The sequence below is a fragment of the Elephas maximus genome, chromosome 2 (assembly GCF_024166365.1).
Source record: "Elephas maximus indicus isolate mEleMax1 chromosome 2, mEleMax1 primary haplotype, whole genome shotgun sequence".
Lineage (NCBI taxonomy): Eukaryota > Metazoa > Chordata > Mammalia > Proboscidea > Elephantidae > Elephas > Elephas maximus.
Window position 1 is genome coordinate 211,529,286 of NC_064820.1, and position 22,513 is coordinate 211,551,798.

The 22,513-nt window shown below is 39.7% G+C and overlaps 1 protein-coding gene and 1 pseudogene across 1 annotated transcript; both read left to right on the plus strand.

The window, feature by feature from the left end:
• Window positions 1-2,047: 2,047 nt before the first annotated feature.
• On the plus strand, window positions 2,048-2,975 carry LOC126068219 (olfactory receptor 2T27-like; annotated as a pseudogene).
• Window positions 2,976-14,460: 11,485 nt separating this feature from the next.
• Window positions 14,461-22,178, plus strand: LOC126068223 (olfactory receptor 2T2; the record flags this gene model as incomplete). Its single annotated transcript, XM_049870676.1, has 3 exons — window positions 14,461-14,472; window positions 14,882-15,819; window positions 22,139-22,178. Coding segments are annotated over exons 1-3 (990 nt in total), but the record flags the coding sequence as incomplete, so codon positions are not given.
• Window positions 22,179-22,513: the final 335 nt, after the last annotated feature.

The window sequence follows — 22,513 nt, forward strand, 5'->3', positions numbered from 1 at the left end:
AGGGGGTCACTCTCTGAACAAGGCAGGGAACTGAGAACCGACTTCCAAGTGTCTCTGAGGAAAATGCATCTCTGTTCCCTAGAGCGTCCTGGTGGGTGGGTTCTGCAGAGAGACCACGGGCACTCAAAGTTTTTGGTTGTAAGGACTGGGAGGTACCAGTTATCTTTGGACCCCTGTCACAGGCACCTGGGTGACCCAAATGGAGCTACCAGTCCTTAGGCCTCTGATGTGGGTAGGTGAGGACCTTGTTTAATAGGCAAAGCAATGTCAAACGTCAAACACCCACCTCTTCACTGCACAGCTGAAATGGTTGGAGTTTGCCAACAAGGGCCTGTTCTTCTGAAATAGGCCCACACATGTCCATGCAGAAGCAAAAAGTTCTCAAGGTCCACTGACAGTTTATACCTGGACAGGAGCTGCTTCTGTCCTGAGCTCTCCTGGTTAATGGAGCTAGCAAATAATCTTTTCCCCCAATGGCAAATTTTTTCCTTCCCCAAGGCCAGGAGGTTAGCTCTAGGTGCTCACCAGGGTCTATAGCAGGCCCAGGGATTCAGCCGCTGAAGCTGGCTTGGGGGTGGGTGGGGCACTGTAAAATATACGCAAGTACTTAGCTTTTGCCGAGAGCACCATTCTCCTCAGGTTCCAGAGGTGTGAGTAGCATGTGTGGCTGGCTGCTTCTCCCTGAGGAAAGGGGCCAAATGCTAGTACCAGTCCGCCACCGCTGCTGCCACCGCTCCGGGAATGATGCCTGAGAGCTCCCCACGATTCAGGTCCAGTAACTCCTCTCTACTTCTAGACAGTCTCTTCCTTCCCCTGCCCCTCAATTCATTGTCTAAGCTTGTCTTTGATGCTCAGGACTCTCAGCTTTTCAGAAATATAGTTGTTTCACTTGTTTTTTCAGGTCTTTGTTGTAAAGAGGGCTCGCCGGAAGCATCTGTCTATTCCGCCATCTTGGCTCCGCCTCTGATTTGTAATTTTCTGAATGCAGGGCATGAGTCAGCATTTACAGAGTGGGAAGCAGTTACTGTTAAAAGTTACAGAGCTGCTTAAACCTCCCTTCTTCATGAGCAATGCTGGGGACATCTCAAGGGCCTAATTAGTGAGTTTTAGTACCAGGACTATTCCTGGTCAGGGCTGGGGACACGATGGTCTGAAAGGAAGGTTTTGGTGCCCATTTGTCCCTCTTGGGCTTTAACATTCCCTTTGGGCCAACAGCAGTCTCTGTGCGTGGTCTCCTCTAACCATCTCCCAGCCTCTGGATTTATGGTGAAATAATGAGTGGAGCACTTGGAGGAGCTCATTCTTATTATGTTAGTCGGGTTAGGCTGATGCACACATCTCTGTGTTCCACAGTGTGGATTGTTGCTGGATGCTTGCTTTAAATTTCCCCAGTGGTTTAACAGCAGGAGAAAGATTACAGTCTGCCCCCTGTAAAGTTTCCAGCTTTGGAAACCCTGCGGGGCAGTTCTACCGTGTCCTATTAGGTCTCTATGTTTTGGAATTTATGGAATCATTTTTTTTTTTTTTAATGCTTAAACACAGTGGGGAGAAAAAAAGATAGAAATGGAACAAGGGCAAACATCAAGAAAACACCCCACGAAAAAAACACTGATGTAAAGTTGGTAATATTTCAAGAATAAAAAGCAGAAATATCTATAAAGATATAATGTAGGTCTCATCAGTAAAAACCTGTCTGAAACTTATTTTACATGATTGGAGATCCATCCATCATGATATAGCTGTAGCAAAAGGTCCAAAAGAGACTTGGTGCCAATATCTCATGTACCTGGCACTGGACTTCAGTTTCCACAGCTTACATCTTCCTCGTCTCACAATTTACTGCCGTTTTCACCCATTAACTGTAATCAACTCCGGAGAGTATCAAAAAAAAAAAAAAGAGGGGGAGTTCACAATGAGATATCATTAATTTTTCCAAGGATGATTTGTCCATGTCCACATTACAATGCTTTAAGCAAACTAGATAATTTTCCTTTCTGCTAAACTTTACATCTCATACCTACCTCTCTTTTGTGCAGCCTACAGAGCTATGGAGTGGGGTAATTATCCCACGTATGCCAACTTTGTCCTCCTCAGCTTGTTCAGCAACACTCACTTTCCCTGGCTCCTCTTTGCTCTCTTCCACCTTGTCTTTGTGATCTCCATAGCCAGCAACACCATCATGATCGTTCTCATCTGTGTAGACTCCTGCCTCCACACCCCCATGTACTTTCTGCTCAGCCAGCTCTCCCTCATGGACATCCTATACATTTCCACCATTGTACCCAAGATGCTGGTTGACCAGGTGGTGGGACAGAAAGCCATTTCCTTTGCAGGGTGCACTTCCCAGCACTTCCTCTACTTAACTTTGGCAGGTGCTGAGTTCTTTCTCCTAGGACTCATATCTTATGATTGCTACATGGCCATCTGCAACCGTCTGCATTACCCTGTCCTCATGAGCCACTTGTTGATCGTGGTGGCAGCCTGGCTGGGAGGGTCCGTGGGTGGCTCCCTGCTCACCCCAGTCACCATGCAGTTCCCCTTCTGTGCATCTCAGGAAATTAACCACTTCTTCTGTGAGGTGCCTGCCCTTCTGAAGCTCTCCTGCATAGACACATCAGCCTATGAGACAGCCATGTATGTCTGCTGCATCATGATGCCCGTCATTCCATTCTCTGTCATCTCTGCCTCTTATGCCAGAATCCTCATCACTGTTTACAAGACAAGTGAAGCAGGGGTGAGGTGGAAGGCTATGGCCACCTGCTGCTCACATATGGTGGTGGTCAGCCTATTCTGTGGAGCTCCTATGTACACATATGTGCTGTCTCGCTCTTACCACACCCCTGAGCAGGACAAGGCTGTATCTGCCTTCTACACCATCCTTACTCGCATGCTCATCCCACTCATCTACAGCCTCAGAAAAAAGGATGTTCACAGGGGCTTTACAGAAGGGCCTGGAGAGAGTGGTTTCTCCTTAGAAAGGGTAAATGCTTTCTAATGAGTATGCCCCTAGTGCTGAAAAAAGAAAAATAAATTTAAAAAAAAACAGTTGTTTGTGAGTCAGTTCCAACTCCTGGTGACCCTATGCCTGTCAAAGTAGAACTGTGTTCCCTAGGGTGTTCAATGGCTGATTTTTTTGGAAGTAGATGACCAGACCTTTCTTCCAATGTGTCTCTGAGTGGACTCCAAATTCTGACCTTTCAGATAGCAGCCAAGTGTATTAACCATTTGCACCACTCAATGACTTCCCTCCACTGTTAGAGGCTTGAACACAAGGATACAGGGCTTTATCATCATCTTTGGATTTGAATATGCTTTCTCTGAAAACTTAAGTCACCCATATGCCAGCAACTGTGGGGCATTCATGGGATTTGGAAGGCTGACTGTGAGGTTTTGAGGGCTTGGCCATTTTTTGAAAGGCCTGAGGCATCTGAGGAATGGACAGTTTTGGATGGAGTGAGAATAGAGGTCAGCTACAGTAGTCATCCCTCTGCTTTTAACAAAGCATTCCCTCAGCTTCTGGCTACGCTCAGTCATAGCAAAGGAGATGCTCATCTTCAGCTACTTTTCTGACTTCTCAGCACTGTCTCTCCTTAGACAGTCTACAGATTGGCCAATTCAGTGAAATGTACTTGTCAAATATTATTTTATTTTATTTATTCTTTTATTGTGGTAAATATATATGTAACAGAACATTTGCCCCTTCAATATTCTTCACATATACAATTTAGGGACATTAATTGTGTTCATTACGTTTTGCAACTATCACTATTTTTAATTTCCAAATTGTATTTCAAATGTTATTTCCATGTATAATTTATTTTTCTTCAAGTTTTTTTTTTTTGTTTGTTTTCTGTAGATATATTTCATTCAATCAAGCCAGGATTGGCATCATTATTTGTTGGGAAAAAAAAAAAAACTGTACTCAATTTTCTCAACTGAATTCAGTTAGTATGGCTTATAGACACAATGTTGTTGCTGTTATTAGGTGCCAAATCACAGCAACCCTATGTACTACAGAACAAAACATTGCCCAGTCCTAATAGTACAGATCAAATGTTGGAGGAAATCAACACTCTGATGTCTATCTTTATCTATTTTTCTTTGTATTTTCTTAAACTCATCCCAGAACAGTGGACTTGATGTTTAAAAAAAAAAAAAGTGGTGGGGGGTGGTTGTAGGAGCTAGTAAACCTGAATGACTCCTACATTCCATATCCCTCATTGCCCTTGACCACTTAATTAATAGGAGCTAACAGAAAATTTTTTTTTTTTTAACAGAGAAGGTTTCTCACTATATTTAACTTTTTAAAGCATTTTATTACATTTAAGTGAAGTTATAACTGAATACGTTTCATTTTGTAAAGGTATGGGAATATTTTGAGGATGAAATGCTGGTTTATTCTTTTGGAAATTAATTTCTATTTCTTGCATTCTCTATTTTATAATATTTTATCATATTATATTAAAATAATGCTAATATTTTGTTTATTGTATATTAACCAGTATTTTTTTTAAATTCTTCGTGTTTCCTTCCTTTTCCCCACTTGACGAAAACTCTATTTTAAGTTCTTCTTCTTGCATTTCCTTACTTTTACATGTTGCGTATCAACTATTTTATATTTCATTATTCAAGAAAGAGGTGTTTTACATTACAAAGAATAAAAATTACTTATCCATAAGATCACTTTTCTAACCTATAAATGTTTCTGTGGTATAAACTTGTGTAGACAAGTCAACTGGGAGTTAATATATGTTTCAGAAAATCCAATGCCTGGAAAAGATAAAGGGGAACTGTTCCATTAGAGAACATTGAAAGGCACATTATATTTCTTTCCCACATTTCCAAAGAGGATACATGGGTGAAAGATAACCTTGGTCCTCCCTAATGTAGGCATCCTATCCAGTTTTCCTTCAACAAACCCATATTGGAACAAGAAGTTGGAAAGTCAAATTTTAGACTCCATTCTGTCCTGACCATCCAGGACTACTCAGGTTGCTGATCTTCTTTGGGTCTTATTTTCTCCATCAGGGACCTGAAAAGAATGCATTAGATCAGGATTAGAAAGTTTGTCTATTTTCTGATTTAGAAATATTGAGCATGCCTAACAAGTGGATCCCGAATAGGAAAACAATGGTGATGTTAGGAAAATTAAATTTTTGTTATAAAGAAGTACATTCATTATAGTTTTGGTAAGCTGTCATCGAAAAGTTTACTGTTCCAGGTTGAATGAAATAAGTTAACATATTGAGCCCATTTGTTTCTCAATGTATAAAATTATGGTGTTCTAACCTAATTCTTATCTCAGAGGAAAAATGAGATAACTGGTGCAAAATCAATTTTAGCTTTGGAAGGTGCTATATACCACAAAGTATTATTTTAGCTAGCTCACCAACATAGAGAAGGTGCAGTGAAACCTGCCTCCTCTATTCACTTCTACTCCAGGGATGATGCTGTGTCTGGCACTGATCTGAAAGCAGAAATCTTTCATGTACAGACAAGGCTACAGAGAGTATCAATGCTTTCCAACTCCAACACAAGACCTTTAATAAAACAGGTAGAATATGTTTCAAGGGCTGGTGATGTCTGGCTGGCCATCACATACCCTCTGTGATAAAAATAAAAGCCATTGCCTCTCCAGTGTATCAGTCATGAGGGGCTAAGATGTTATGAGGTCACTTGCTACTGATTTCCCCCTAACTTCAGAAATGATATAAAATAAGCCAAAACACTCTGCAATGGATTGAACTGTGTTCCCCCAAAAGAAAAGTTAAAGCACTTACCCCAGCACCTGTGAATATGACCTTATTTGGCAATAGGGTCTTTGAAGATGTCATCTGTTAAGTTAACATAAGCTTATGCTGGAATAGAAAGAGTTCTAACCCAATATGAGTGGTGGCCTTAGAAAAGAGAAGAAAAGGCAAACAGAGACACACAGAAGAAAGAGACCATTTAAATATGGTGGCAGAAATTGGAGTGATGTATCTATGAGCCAAGGAATGTCAATGATTGCCAGAAACCACTAAAAGCTAGGAAGAGTCAGGGAAGACTCTTCTTCTCGAGCCTTTAGAGAAAACATGGTCCTGCCAACACCTTGATTTTGGACTTTTGGCCTCCAAAACTGTGAGACAAAAAAATTCTGTTGTTTTAAGTCACCCTTTTAGTGGTATCTTGTTACAGCAGCCCTAGGAAACTAATACTTTCCTAACATAAAGAATGTTTCCTCTTGGAAGGAAATCCTTCTATCAACTCTGTAGGACCTGACCCTCTCCATTCCCAAACGAATAAATCAGAAGAGAACACAAGCTTCCAGCACATCAACTCGTAAGTGTTTGTGTGTTTATGTGTTTTTAGCTTAGTGTTTGACACAGAGTTGGTACTCTAATAATGTGAGTTGGAAAAAATAAATCAAAAGAAGATCAAACAGCCTGTACACCTATCACCTCATCCTCTGTCCTCTGGATCAGTGCTTGAAAATCCATGGCATATGTTCCATTACTCTTTTCTGATTACCTCCCTCCTTATTCCCTTTCTTACAATTCTTCCTTTCTACCTCCAAATCCCTTTTCCTTTTTCTCTCTCCTGCTCTTCAACTCTGTTCCCATATTTCCACCCTTTTGCTATGCTCCAAGATCCATTGTTGGCTTTGTAGTGATGCTGATTTTCTCCAGTGGTGATGGGGCTTTTAATTATCCCAAATTATCAGACTATCCAGGGACAGAGGAATGTCAGGACCTTTTAAAATAGGCTTCTGAAGTGTATTGGCAATGGTACGTGTGGGAAAGAGATGCAAGTAAAGTAGACAGGCTTGAATAGGAAACTATTTCATGTAGACGTTATGCAGATCTACACATACACTTATGTCTTGGTCAATAGAGAGTTTTGCATAATGAAAAATGTAGGGAAATCCATATCTGCTTCCTTAATGTTGTACTCAATAGGACACTTTTGTTCCAATGTACCAGTGTAAATCATTTTCAGTCTGAAATAGCATAGGTTCTACCTGCTTCATGGTGAGTCAGATAAGTGGAGCAAATTTTGTTTCCAACTCTGGGAAGAAATCAGATTCTTAAATTGTCACTTTGTGTTTTTGCTCTCTTGGGTGTCTGATCACCTTGCATTCCATCTGGATAGATTCAGTTGTCTGTGCCTGTTCCTTTGGTGTTTGCAACAACACATTTTGTCTTGGAATATAGTCTCCTAGCTCAGTACTTCCTAGTCTTTGTTTAGTGGTATCCCAGAGTGCCTTCAATAATCTCAAGAGAAATCTCTAACCATGACTTTTCTCCACTTATTTTTTGGTAGCAAATAAATGTATTAAGTCGACACTGCTAATAACGATAAGATTCTTACTTATTAAGTAAACATAATAAAACATTTAAAAAATAAGAATCACAACACAGAAAATAAGGAGACAACATATAAGCTTAGCATTGTAGAACACTGGAGCTTGAAGTAGAACGCTGAAGCTTGAAGTAACCTCAGAGATGACTGCATCAAACTTTATTTAATAGATGGAAGACCATCCTCTGAGAGCGGAATTCCATGCTCAAGGATACACAGGAAATGGTGGAACTGTTTCTGCAGCCCAGGTGTCCTTATCCCAAGTTCAGGGGTCTTTAACATTTTCCTTGACATGGTGGTGTGTCTCGGAGCCTTTTTAATCATCCCTAAAATGAGATTATTGACTTATATGACACCTAAGGTATCTTTAGATCCAATATTCTGTCAGCTATGATATTTTCTTCTCCCAGGATTCTATTTTCATGCTTTATTTGACCATCTAGGAGCTCCACCTAGGGACCTATTGATATGTGTCTTTGTCTTTCAGCGATATAAGAGCTAAAACCTTAGAAGTTTAGAAAGACCTTTCTCTCAAAAAATCATTTAGGTCTTAAAACGTTAAATAGTAGGGTTTTGTTTCAATGAGGATTTACTCTTAATGTCAGGTAGCACATTGGCATGGGATGGGCATACAGAATTATTTGAAATCAAATCCAATGCTGGGAATCTAAACCCTCAACCACTGGGAATCATTGTCTTGGTTTGCAGGGGTCATGCCTGTTTTTATCTCTATGCAAGGGAGATTACTGAAAAAAGATTTGAAGGAGGAGGAGGATAAAGAAGGAGAAGAAGATAAAGATGGACAAGAAAGAGCAGAAGAAAAACTGATGGGTCAAAAAAAATCTCTATGATAACATAAATAATTTGGATTTTTTCCATATTTGCAAGACAGTTAAGTTCAACAATGAAAAAATCATTGTGACATATGAGTCAGGGACATGCTAATCAATATAATGCTAAGGGTTTGAGCTATTTTTTTTAAAAGCTTATAGAAGCTAATTATAAAGTCATGACCGAATTATTATAGCAGGGTTTCTCAACAATTTTCATGGCAGGGAAATCAAAGTAAATGGCAGTTGTGTGGCACACTGGGGTAAACTGAGATAGTTGCTGACAGCAAAGTCAATTTTCATACACTAGGTGTGGTAATGGGTACCTTACCTATACAATTTCTCATGCCAACCCAGGCACTGCCAGGCCAATCCAGGGCAGAGAGGGTGAATATTTGGTACAACCCATTTGTGACTCTGTAGTGAGACACATCACACTGGAGGGAAAAGTCTATTCAAGTAGATCCAACATCTAATTGAAGAACTTTTCTATTTATTATTATGCATATAACATTTTTTAGGAAGAATTAGCTACTATCATTTTGATGGCTGAAAATATGTTTGTTTTTTTTTTTAATTTGTATTGTAGGGAGCATGAAGTGTAGGTCTAATGATTTTGAGTAATTAGAAATTATATAAGTAAGGTACCCATTATAGCACCTAGTGTATGAAAATTATTCAATGATGCTATTTATTATCAGTAGCAGTATTTTATTAGTATTTTTAAAGTTGCTCTTCTCCCCCAAACAAGACAACTTCCTTCTCCTTATTTATCTTTAGACAAATAAAATGAATTTAAGTGCCTAATTTCTTTCATGTATAAATCTCTATGCATAAATACCTACGCAAAAGAGTTTTCATAAAATACATGACCTCTGTTTTACTCAATCACTTGTTTCCTTCCTTTTGCTTTCTTTTTTTCTTCCTCGTTTCCTTTCTTCTTTATCTTCTTCCTTTTTATGTTTTCTCTCATTTTTTTTTATATATATATCCTGAATTTGATTTCCTTCTCCACTAATCACTAGATGAATAATTCTGAAAAACAAACTCTTTAGGTTTCAAATACATGTTTTTTTCATATAACTAATTTTTCTTCATACAAAATAAACCAGTGACATGGAAAATAATTTTTTTTTTTTTAATTCAGTACAACTTCTAATTCATCACTACAACCCGTTTTCGAAATTTTAAATATTTTTGGGGGTCTGTCCCTCACTCCCCACTCATTTTTTTTTATTACTCTGAAGAGATGCCAGAATTATGATGAAATATCAAGAAATGATTACAATTTTTCACTTGGGAAAAGAATGCACCCTTCAGCAAGAGGGAATGGGCTTTGACTGATCTTCTTTTAATGCACAAGGCAAACCAAATAAGCTTGAATTAGTTGCTGCCAGAAGATTCCTCCTGAGGGATGTGGAAACACCAATCCATTACAAATGATAAGCCTTCTTTGGACCAAGCCCCACCTCCATACCAGAGTATTTAAGAAGTCTGTTGTTCTACTGTTGCCTTACTAAGACTTGGACTAAGCTGCTGTGAGGTAAGATCTTAGATTTTCATGGAACCCCAGGCAACACTCTGTGACTGTTAAAGGGACACCCTGCTGTGACATTATCTGTTAATGGCTGACATAGTGGTCCTTTCAAGATTAAGAAGAATGGATGCATTCACTTTTTTGCAGCCAGTCCACTGGAAAAGGAATAATTTAGCCCAAAATACAGGAAGCCAAAAGGCATCTAGTAATAGTTAAGAAATGCGAAATGAATTTACTGAAGAGGGAAAGGAATAGCTGATAGTTGGAAGAGTTCACTTACTATTCATTATGAGAAATTTCCAAATATTAATGGGAATTTTCAGATTTAATGGGTAGGTGGCAAGGATGCTCATTACTAAGGGAGAAACATGATTGCCCTCTGTAATTTAAGACAATGATTGCTTTCTTTGTATGTAGTCAGGTGTGGATGAAGGTTTTCTGCATGCTTAGGAGAAGATTAAAATATGTTGTTGTTGTTGTTGTTTTAATTTCATTTGAACCCCTTTCTCCTTTTCTCACTCCCTAAGACTTACAAGTATGCTTCCAGGACCTCCATTAGAGAAAAGGTTTTTTTTTTTTTTTTTTTTAAATAGAAAGGTAATTATTTCTTAAAGGTATTCCCTGAAATTTTCCTTGCATGGGCATATGAAAGCCCACCGGGCTGAGTAATTGAAGCAGAAAGGGATTGTATATACATGTTGGATACTTAGATTGCATGGTGCAACAGTGAACACGTTATACTTAGAGCTGGAGATCTTGACTTCTAACCACCTGCTCTGTCACTGCTGGTCATATGTCATCATTCCTTTCTTCTGGCCCTCCATTTTCTCCTCTACAGCATTAGTGGGGTCACTTGGTGAGTCCTAGGCCCCATTCTTTGATTTCTATTTGTCACCACATAGACTGTCTGACACTACTGTTCAGAAAGATGTTTCCCTGAGTCAAAATAGTAGATGTCCTTCTGATAACTGGGAGCTTGGAATTTAGGCATTTTATCCAATACTCCAGGATGTACTTTTTTTTTTTTTCTGGACTAATGTTTTAGATAAATTAGCATCTGATATTTCAACCCAGACTATTTCAAAGGCATTAATTCCTGGCACAGTAGATGTTCAATAGATGTCATCTAAATTTCATTATACTGCTCATTTTTTAAAGTAAAGAAAGGCTCTTATATGTTTTTTCTGTGCTTAGTTTTCCACACAGAAAATGTCCACATTGACTGTGGGGTGGAGAGAAGTTGAAGATTCATTCTGGTTTCACTAATGAAATCAGTTACTGTTCAAATGAATAGAACAGGTGAAGGAAATATCTTTGGAAATATATGACCATGGAATTTAGAGATAGTGTTAAGGTAAAGAGACAAAGTCATATCACTGGATACTGACTTGCCATAGGGAAAAGAGAGAAATATGTAATTATTCAATACCTGAAGCAGTGTCCAAATGATATTCTAATGTATAAAAGTAGACAAAGGGTGGCAGGTTTAGTGAGTATTTGTAAAGGAAGGAGAAGAAAAGGAGATGAGTGGTCATAACCCACTGTGGCTTCAAGAAAATAAATTAACAGCAATTAATACTAATCAACTTGCTGTGAAAGATTATTCTGAATAAAACTGCCAGATATATCTTTGTTAAACAAATATTACATCATGTAACATTTCTTCTCAAACAACTCACAGTTGCACTCTATTTCTAGATATTTTGAGTCAAAATCTCTCAGCCTTCACTCTTCAGCCCCCGCGTGTCCCAGCCCCACACTACTCTACACAGCTTAGCTCTCAAAGGAGACCTTAAGCTGCAGTTGCACTGAACTCTCCCTGACCTGCTTCATCCTGCACACGCTGCTGATTCCTACCTGTGAGTCTTTCCTGATAGTGTCTACAATGCCAGCAATCTTGTCCTCCCTTCTTCTTTCTAAACCTCACATTTTTTAATTTAAAATTGAAAAATTTTGAAGAGACCAATTTCTGTCTCTGCAATTAAACTCTTTGCTCTAACCAAACTGACTTCGGTTTGTATCAGTACTATTTTCAAAGTGGTTATCTCTTTTGTGTTCTTTAAATGTTCCACGCTTTAAGGTTATCTCGGTCTCTATGCAGTGTAAGCTGTTTGAGGAAAATAATATTTTTGAAAAAGATTGTTTACTATGATTAAATGTATGAAAAGAATATAAACTGCTTGGCACGCAGCAAGCACTTTCACCTTTTACGGTTTGGGAGACCCTGAAACCTCCCATACCTCCTCGGACCTTTCCTGGTATCTTTCACATCTTTGGTTGTTTTCTCTTTATAAACTTTAGCCAAAGGAGACATATCCCAATATGTCATCTTTGGTCACTTTTTCCCCATCCAGAAACAAATAATCTATGAATATTAGAGCTATATGGTACTTTTGATTAGCTGGTACAATCCCATCCTTAACTGACTGAAATTTGAGGTCCAGGGAGGTAATTTTCACTTCCTAAAGTAAGAATTCCTGGGTGTCCTTTGATTTTTGGCTGCCATTAGCACCTCTGTGCATGTGGTCCCCAGGTCTACATGAATAGTTCCTGTTGTGTAACTTCAGAAAGGGTAATTACACGAGCAGCTACAGTAATGTTATCTCTGCTAAAAGACACCAAAAGTCCCCAGTGCAATGTTTCTGCCTTCCCTAGAAATCTCCACTTAGTTTTATTGCAATCTGATTTCATCATAAGTATTTTTTGGTATATGTAGTATTTCTCAAACTGTATCATATGCTTCTTAGTGGTAGTGGCAGGCACTGTTAATTTTTGTATAGCCTATAACACTTGGTAAAATGCCTGATCATAGAATGTGTTTGCACTGGAGAGATTTTATCTCTCCTCCCTTTTTTAAGGTATAACAGGTACCATGCCTCAGGTGGAGGCGATCATTTTAGGTTAGCAGCCTTATTGTCACAGGAAGGTCACTGGAAGCTTATTTCTCATACCTGTGGTGGTGCTGGCTTCCTGAGAAGGTGTGTCACAAACGGTTGGTTCAGATCTCTCAATCTTGAGCAGGTCCTGCTCCCGTGGTAGCATATTGACTAATCTGACTTGGAGGTCTCCTCTTACAAATTGCTGTGAAAGTCACAAGCTGTGCCTGGATTTCTATGGTTTCTTTTCCCTGAACACACAAAGCTTCTACCCTATGGAGACCCTGGCATAAACCCTACTCAGTCTCCTTGCCTCATCTCTCTATCTTCCATTTAGTTTCAGGGAACTCTAATATTAGTGTGTCTTTTTCCACCTAAAGTAAGGAATTTCCTTCCCATCTCAAGTTATCTTTACTCATAAACATGAAGGAGCACCAACACAGCAGAAAAAGGAAATGTAAGGAAAGATAAAATCACCTAGCATTGGATTGCTAGGATAATAAAACATTCTAATAAGTTCAGAAGCCACCTTTACAGGGAAAAAATTGTGTTAAAGTTTTGGCTGAACAATAATGTAACAGAAGTTTAAGACATAATTGAGTAATGTTAACCTGTTGCAGATGAGTCAATTCTGACTAATAGCAAACCTATAGGACAGGGTAGAATGACCCCATAGGGTTTCCAAGGCTATGACCTTCACAGAGGAGCCATGGTGATGCAGTGGTTAAGTGCTCAGCTGCTAACCGAAAGTGGCTGTTCAAACCCATCAGCTTCTCTGGGGAAGAAAGATGTGGAAGTCAGCTTCCATAAAGATTTACAGCCTTGGGAACCCTGTAGGGCACTTCTGCTCTGCCCTGTAGGGTCACTATGAGATGGAATAGGCCCAACGACAACAGTTTGGTTTGTTTTGGTCTAATCTTTACAGAAGAAGACTGCCACGTCTTTCTTTGGCAAAGCAGCTTGCGGGTTTGAACCGCCAGCCTTTTGGTTAACAATCAAGCTCTCTACCACTGGCCACCATGGCTCCTTTGAATGATGTAGTTGTTGTTGTTGTTGTGTGCTGTTGAGTTATTCTGACCTTAGCGACCCTATAGGACAGAGTGGAACTTCCCCATAGGATTTCCCAGGCTGTAATCTTTACGGAAACAGAGTGCCAGGTCTTTTCTCCCATGGAGCCACTGGTGGGTTTGAACCATGGACCTTTTGGTTAGCAATTGAGCATTTAACCATTGCACCATGAGGGCTCCTTTTAATGATGTTAAAATCAATCCAAACCCATCACCATCTAGTCAATTCTGAACTGCCTCATAGGGTTTCCAAGGAGTGGCTGGTGAATTCAAAATGCCAACATTTTGGTTAGCAGCCAGACACTTAACCACTGCAGATGTTAGGCAGTGCTAAATCACAAAATTCGGCAGGCTCCATGGCATCAGTCAGAAAGACTGCCATGATGATGAATCCAGCCAAAGCTCTGCTTGTGGAGTAGACTTCATCGTAGTCCTCATTCAAGCTTTATAACTCGACTTATCCTGTGAGAAAAAATAGGCTTCAAGTGTTTAACTAAAATGATCTATGTCTGAAACATGAGCTCCCTTTGCTGCACAACATCTGACCACAAGGCACAGTGGTCTCTGACCCTCAAATAAAGTTAGCAGTACCACCCACTTAATTCTTGATGATCCAACCATTCACAAAGTTGTTTAATAATAACACCAGCCAAAAATAGTTAAAATTATCTGAATTTATTGACTCCATATTACATTCTATCACTTTACTAAAGAAAGCAGTCATAAACATCTTTGCACGATTTTAACAATGTAATGGCAGAAAGCAATTTAAATTTGATCAGTACATATATGTAGTTTGCAAGGCAAATATGGGGAATAAGGTACAGACAACAATCTCAGGAAACATTCAACCTAAGTGATAAGATTAGAAAATGTACATAAAAGATAGCTCAGAATAAAAATAAAGCACTCCGAACCTTGGACTTCATGAATTATTCCATTTACCACCGGTATGCAGCCTAAAGACATAGTCTGAAGTATAAACAAATAGACTTATGATGACCTCTTCACAGATGACGAAACTGAGTTAGCTTGGAGGTTAATTAATATGTCCAGTGTCATAGAGACAATTAATAGTGAAACCGTATTTCAGAGTGGTTCTGAATAACATCAAAGTTGATGTTATTTCCTTTATTCTACACTGCTTTTTTTTTTCAACATACTATTCATGGTGGGCTCTGCCTAAATACTGGATTATTACTTGACTAACTTTCTGCCTTGATGGTCTAGGAGCTATTATGTGATCTGAACATGGAGGCTGTTATTCAGAACTCCACTGACTTCATCCTTTTGGGCCTCATCACTGATCCCTTGTTCCCTGAGTTTATCTTTGCGGTGGTCCTCTTCATCTTTGTGGTGGCTGTAACAGCCAACGTGGTCATGATTCTGCTTATTCACATAGATTCTCGCCTCCACTCACCCATGTACTTCTTGCTCAGCCAGCTCTCCATCATGGACACAGTCTACATCTGCATCACTGTCCCCAAGATGCTGCAAGACCTTCTGTCCAAGGAAAAGAACATCTCCTTCCTTGGCTGTGCAGTTCAGATATTTCTCTACCTGACATTGATTGGAGGGGAATTCTTCCTACTGGGCCTCATGGCCTATGACCGATATGTGGCTGTGTGCAACCCCCTCCGGTACCCTGTCCTCATGAACCGCAGGATTTGCTTGTTTATGGTAATAGGCTCCTGGGTTGGTGGCTCCTTGGATGGATTTATGCTGACCCCCATCACCATGAGTTTTCCCTTCTGTGGGTCCCGAGAAATCAATCACTTTTTTTGTGAGATTCCAGCTGTGCTGAAGCTGTCGTGTATGGACACGTCCCTGTATGAGACTCTCATGTATTCTTGCTGTGTGTTGATGCTGCTCATCCCCATATCTATCATCTCTGTCTCCTACACACGGATTCTGATTACTGTCCATCGGATGAATTCTGCTGAGGGCCGGCGCAAAGCCTTTGCTACCTGTTCCTCCCATATTATGGTGGTGAGCATTTTCTACGGGGCAGCCTTCTACACCAATGTGCTACCCCATTCCTACCACACACCAGAGAAAGACAAGGTTGTGTCTGCCTTCTACACCATCCTCACTCCCATGCTCAATCCACTCATCTACAGTTTGAGGAATAAAGATGTGGCAGCAGCTCTAAGAAAAGTGTTGGGGAGATGGGCCTCCTCACAAAGAATCAGGGAGGGAGATGTATCTAGGAAATATTAGGGGGCTCAGGTACAAATACCCCTGTTGCCTTTGCCAATTACACACAGTCTTCAAAAAAAAAAATGTTCTTGGTTCTGAAAAATGTTCAGTGTCATTTGAACAATCCTGAGACATCAACAGGCAAATTCTTCTGTTGCAAGTGTCATTTAAAAACAACGGCTGAAGATTGGATGTCTCCACAGTTAAATATTCTCAGTTAACACTATTTCTAAATCATCCAAGTCAGGTGAAACATTCAAGAGTCTTGAATATATATTTTTATATGTTATATGTGTTCATGTGTCCTTCATGCTTGTATTGCTGACCAACTTTTGAATGGAAAATTGCAAGGGTCTTGATCTAGTTTCAAACATTCTACATAAGTATTATATTTTTCTAATGATAATAGCATAGCTGTTTTATTTAGGAAGTGTTTATGATCATGATAAGACTGTATTTTGGGTCCTGTATTCTTAGTTACCATTCAGCACATCTGTATTCTTTTACCACGTAAATTAAACTGTGTATAGTTACCATGTCTTTATATTACATAGAGTCTCACATGTGCCTTATAATAACTTTGTTGATTGACTGAAAATTGATTTCTGCCATTAAAATCATAACATTGCTACAATTCTACAACGACTTACATTTATGCTTTAATAAATAATGTTGTTAGGTGCTGTTGAGTCGGTTCCGACTCATAGCAACCCTATGCAGAACAAAACGAAACACTGCCGGGTCCTCACAATTGTAGTTATGCCTGAGCCCATTGTTGCAGCCACTGTGTCAATCCATCTCATTAAGGGTCTTCCTAAATAAATAATTGATAAGTATATAATGAATAAATCAAAATACTTTCATTAGCATACTTAGCTCCCTTGAGTTAAGTTCCTCAATTTTCTTATTCTCGACTTATCCATCTGATATGTGGGTACACAAAGATTTCCCTTTTAAACTAGTTGGGATGAGGTGTGATTTGGTTGTAACTAATAATTTGTAAGTGAATGCCTAAAATATTAACTAAACAAAGACCACACTGAGGTTTCCACCATCCGTTTACTCAATGTTATCTATGTGTATAAAGTTCTGAAATATTATAAATAAAAGAGAAGTTATGAATCATTTTTGGGTGTTGTTTATATCAATAGAAGGTTTAGGAAAGAGAACTTTGGACAATCAAGTGATTTCCATTTGACAAAGATTAAGTAGATATAATTCAGTCTTATGTTGTATTATACTGTATCATGTTATGTTACTTAGTCTAATGTCAGCATAGAGGGAAAATCATTTCCTTCATCAATGTTGATTCAGATAAAAAAATATCCCCTTCGGTATGCTAATCAGGAGGTTAGTTTTACCTCATAAGATTCCTAAGAGCTTCATCTTTCCTACTAAAGAAGCAATCAAAAAAAAAAAAAAAAACTAAGGAAATAGAAGAACGGCCTGGAGAATTGAATCTCTTCAACTGAAGAAACAAAGACCAGGGTTGAGTTAGGAAATATATTCAGTGTGACTTCAGTTCAGTTCCATTCGCTTTTCAATTCCCTTTGATTCTTGCTAATGCCTTCTCCCTCTTCTCTCCCCAGCCTATAGCCAGGCAACTACTCCTGGTCTTTCCCTCTACAAAATTACTTCATGCTTCACATTTCCGTGCTACACTGAGCATTTATGTCTTTGTTATTTCCCTGCATGAAGCTGGGTAGTTATATATTAATATTTGATAAGTCTTTCATTCTTACATTGCCAAAATAAATCATTTATATATTTAATGAGGGCATTTAACACAAACATTGATAGATATCTCAAAAGTACCTGAAAAACAAGTAAGGAAGGTACATTTAGGGTAGTCCCCAGTGATATATAGGAGTTAGTGATTAGGACGGGGAAGAAGGGGACTTCTGGCATGCTGTTTATAGTCTATTCCTCAGCCTCAGTAGTGGTCACATGAGTGTGTTCACTTTGTGATGACTTATCAAACAGGCCACCAATGTGTGCACTTTTGTGTATGTGTGCTATACTTCATACAATTAAAAAAAACTTATTTAATGCATCATCTATATGGTAGGTACTATTCCCGTTACACATAGGATCTGATCCATCCTAAAAGGGAGTAGATAGGGATTTTCCCCCAGTTTTCTGGAGCCCTGTTAGCACAGTGGTAAAGAGCTTGGCTGCTAACCAAAAGATCTGCAGTTTTAATCCACCAGTCGCTCCCTGGAAACTCTATGGCGCAGTTCTACCCTCTCCTATGGAGTTGCTATAAATAGAAATTGACTTGGTGGCAACGGGTTTTTTTTTGTCCTTGCCAAATTCTTATATAATAAATCTAAGGTCATCATTCTTCCTTTTCACTAAAACTAACTAAAAAGTAAAAACCCAAACCTGTTGCTTTCAAGTCAATTCTGATCCACAGCGATCCTTTAAGATAAAGTAGAACTGCCCCATAGGGTTTCCAAGGAGCAGCTGGTGGATTTGAACTGCCAACCTTTTGGTTAACAGCCGAGTTCTTTAAGACCACATCATCAGGGCTCGGCTAAAACTAATATAACACATTAACTTGGGAATGAACATTGTAAGTTACAATAAATTATAATAACTTAAAATTAATCAAAATCACTAACTATGATTACTAATGTCCGGCACTGTTCTAGATTATGGGAAAATATGCAGAGAAAACAGTCCCCATTTTCCAAGTATATAAACTGCATTTTCTCATTTCGATTCTGATCCTCACCAAGTCCTACAAGATATTTAGGAAAGGCATTAGCCACATGGGAGATGGATAAGCTGATGTTCAGAGATTATTTCTTCTCTCAGAGGGGTACCTCAGAAACATGTCTTCTGACTTTTCGGTCAAGATTTTGGTCCCAAACCTTGCTATTAATTGATCGAAAATTTCCAAAGGAGAGAAGCACGTTGTACAATGCACAGCTGTCAGCTTGTTAATCCTAATGGCTTGGGGACAAAAGTCCCTCTGGGAACAACAGGCTGATAAAATTCCTGTTCTTTTGCTGTGGGATACCAGCTCGCTGGTCTACCAGGGAACTGAGACTTCATGATGAGGGGCACTTGGACTCCCTGTGGGGTCTTCTCAGGTGACAGATATGAATGTTATATATTAATTGGACTCTTGTTTCTACATATTTATTTCATAATGGTATATTTTTTTTTAATAGTGGACAGCATACACCTGCTTATTAAATGCTTTATTAAATACCGAAGTTTCAGACAAGAAGGAAAGGTAGGAGAAATTGAAAATATTACATGGCTATGTAGTATGGAGAGGAGAATGCAGGCCACTTTTGCCTAGAAGTGACCATACAAAGCTGCCTAATTAGATGATCTTAAATAAAGCAAAGTCCTGCTAGGAGGTCTGTCAGCAATGGGAAAACGAAATGTCTGAAATATAGAAGGTATTTACACAAGGCAGGGAAAATATAATAATAGAAAATTTCATGGCATTGAGAGGTTATTTAGTTTAAAAAAACAAAACAGGCTGATTGACAAATATAATTCATGAATATAATAAGCTAAAATCAGACAGGTTTTAAAAGTCATCTCAGTTGGGATTTTGTTAAAAGTAGATCTTGGTAAGCCTGAATGCCTCCCTTGTTCTCGAAACACAATTACCAAACATTTCAGTGGGTATCTCCTTCAAAATTTCAGAAACTCAAAGTTTAAAATAATTCTTAAGCCCTGACAGGGAGCACAACAGAGAACCCCTGAGGGAGCAGGAGATCAGTGGGATGCAGACCCCAAATTCTCATAAAAAGACCAGACTTAATGGTCTGACTGAGACTAGAGGAATCCCGGTGGTCATGCTCCCCAAACCTTCTGTTGGCCCAGGACAGGAACCATTCCTGAAGACAACTCATCAGACATGGAAGGGACTGGACAATGGGTAGGAGAGAGATGCTGATGAAGAGTAAGCTACTTGTATCAGGTGGACACTTGAGACTGTGTTGGCATCTCCTGTCTGGAGGGGAGATGGAAGGGTAGAGAGGGTTAGAAACTGGCAAAATTGTCATGAAAGGAGAGACTGGAAGGGCTGACTCATTAGGGGCAGAGTAAGTGGGAGTAAGGAGTAAGGTGTATATAAGCTTATATGTGACAGACTGACTTGATTTGTAAACCTTCACTTAAAGCTCAATAAAAATTATTATAAAAATAATAAATCAGGGGGCAGGGCCAAGATGGCGGACTAGGTAGACGCTACCTCAGATCCCTCTTGCAACAAAGACTCGGAAAAACAAGTGAATCGATCACATACATAACAATCTACAAACTCTGAACAACAAACACAGATTTAGAGATGGAAAACAAACAAATACCGGGAACCAGCAACTGTTTTCGGAGCCTGGAGCCAGCGTCCCAGTCAGGTAACCTTGGCGCCTGATTTAGGCCAGGGCCCAGGGGAGCTGACGGGCGCAAACAAGGGGCGCAGCCCTACCCCTCTAAACTCACCCCGGGAGGGGGCCCAGCCGGTTCTCGCAGGCAGCGTGGCTACGCAGCCGGTGGGAGAAGTCCCCGGGAGGCAGTGACTGGTCTTGGAGCTGGGAGTGCAGCGTCCCAGCTGGGGAATCTTGCCGCCAGGCTTTTGACTAGGCACTGTCACGGCACAAGCACGGGGAGCTGCTCCACTCCCCTGAACTAACCCCGGGAGAGGGCCCAGCCGGTCCACAGGAGTGGCACGGCAACACGGCTGGCGGGACGAGAAGTCCCTGGGAGGCAGCGACTGATTTTGGAGTCGGGAGTGCACCGTCCCAGCACAGGAACCTTGACGCTGGGCTTTGGACTGGCAGCAGAGGATCTGACCGTGGCTTCAGTGGGCCAGATCCCTGGGGGCAATCTCCACACAGCCAGCACACATAGGCGACACGCCCCTTGGGAATCTCAGATAAAATAGTCATTCCAAGCAAGACAAGCAACTCTGGCTATATTCTGAGGTGCTACTCTCCTATCTCTCTGATCCCTCTCCCACCCTCCGCAGGTGGCTTCATTAACATTGGAATTTCCTGAGCCAGAGGGAGAAAGGCTCCGGATCTGCGGCGGCTTTGCTTCCCCCCCCCCCCTTTTTTTTTCTTTTGGTCTTTTCCTAACCCACTCTTCCGGCCTGAGAGAAGGAAACACAAAAAACCCAGGGACCAAAAATCCACCCCTAATTGGACTAAAAACACAGAACCAGCTAAGCATATATGATCCAAATCTCAGACTTTCATCCTGACAGGGAACAAGGTGGTGGTTATAATCCAAAGGCAGTTCTGATAGGGATCTGAGTGCATTTTTTTTAGCGGATTTTCTGGAAAAACTAGTTTCCCAGTGATGGCTTGGAGACAGCAGTCCATATCAAACCACATAAAGAAGCAGACCATGACAGCTTCTACAACCCCCCAAACAAAACGATCAAAATCTTTCCCAAATGAAGATACAATCCTGGAATTATCAGATACAGAATATAAAAAAACTAATTTACAGAATGCTTCAAGACATCACAAACAAAATAAGGCAAACTGCAAAAAAAGCCAAGGAACACACTGATAAAACAGTTGAAGATCTCAAAGAGATTATTCAAGAACATAGTGGAAAAATTAATAAGTTGCAAGAATCCATAGAGAGACAGCATGTAGAAATCCAAAAGATTAACAATAAAATCACAGAATTAGACAATGCAATAGGAAGTCAGAGGAGCAGACTCGAGCAATTAGAATGCAGACTGGGACATCTGGAGGACCAGGGAATTAACACCAACATAGCTGAAAAAAAATCAGATAAAAGAATTAAAAAAAATGAAGAAACCCTAAGAATCATGTGGGACTCTATCAAGAAGGATAACTTGTGTGTGATTGGAGTCCCAGAACAGGGAGGGAGGACAGAAAACACAGAGAAAATAGTTGAAGATCTGCTGACAGAAAACTTCCCTGACATCATGAAAGACGAAAGGATATCTATCCAAGATGCTCATCGAACCCCATTTAAGATTGATCCAAAAAGAAAAACACCAGGACATATTATCATCAAACTCGCCAAAACCAAAGATAAAGAGAAAATTTTAAAAGCAGCCAGGGAGAAAAGAAAGGTCTCCTTCAAGGGAGAATCAATAAGAATAAGTTCAGACTACTCAGCAGAAACCGTGCAGGCAAGAAGGGAATGGGACGACATATACAGAGCACTGAAGGAGAAAAACTGCCAGCCAGGGATCACATATCCAGCAAAACTCTCTCTGAAATATGAAGGCGAAATTAAGATATTTACAGATAAACACAAGTTTAGAGAATTTGCAAAAACCAAACCAAAGCTACAAGAAATACTAAAGGATATTATTTGGTCAGAAAACCAATAATATCAGGTACCAGCACAACACAAGTTCACAAAACAGAACATCCTGATATCAACTCAAATAGGGAAATCACAAAAACAAATTAAGATTAATTAAAAAAAAAAATGCTCATAACAGGGAATCACTGAAGTCAATATGTAAAAGATCACAATAATTAAAAAGAGGGACTAAATATAGGAGGCATAGAACTGCCATATGGAGAGTGATACAAGGCGATATAGAACAATACAAGTTAGGTTCTTACTTAGAAAAATAGGGGTAAATAATAAGGTAACCGCAAAGAGGTATAAAAAAATAACAACTCCATAACTCAAGATAAAAGC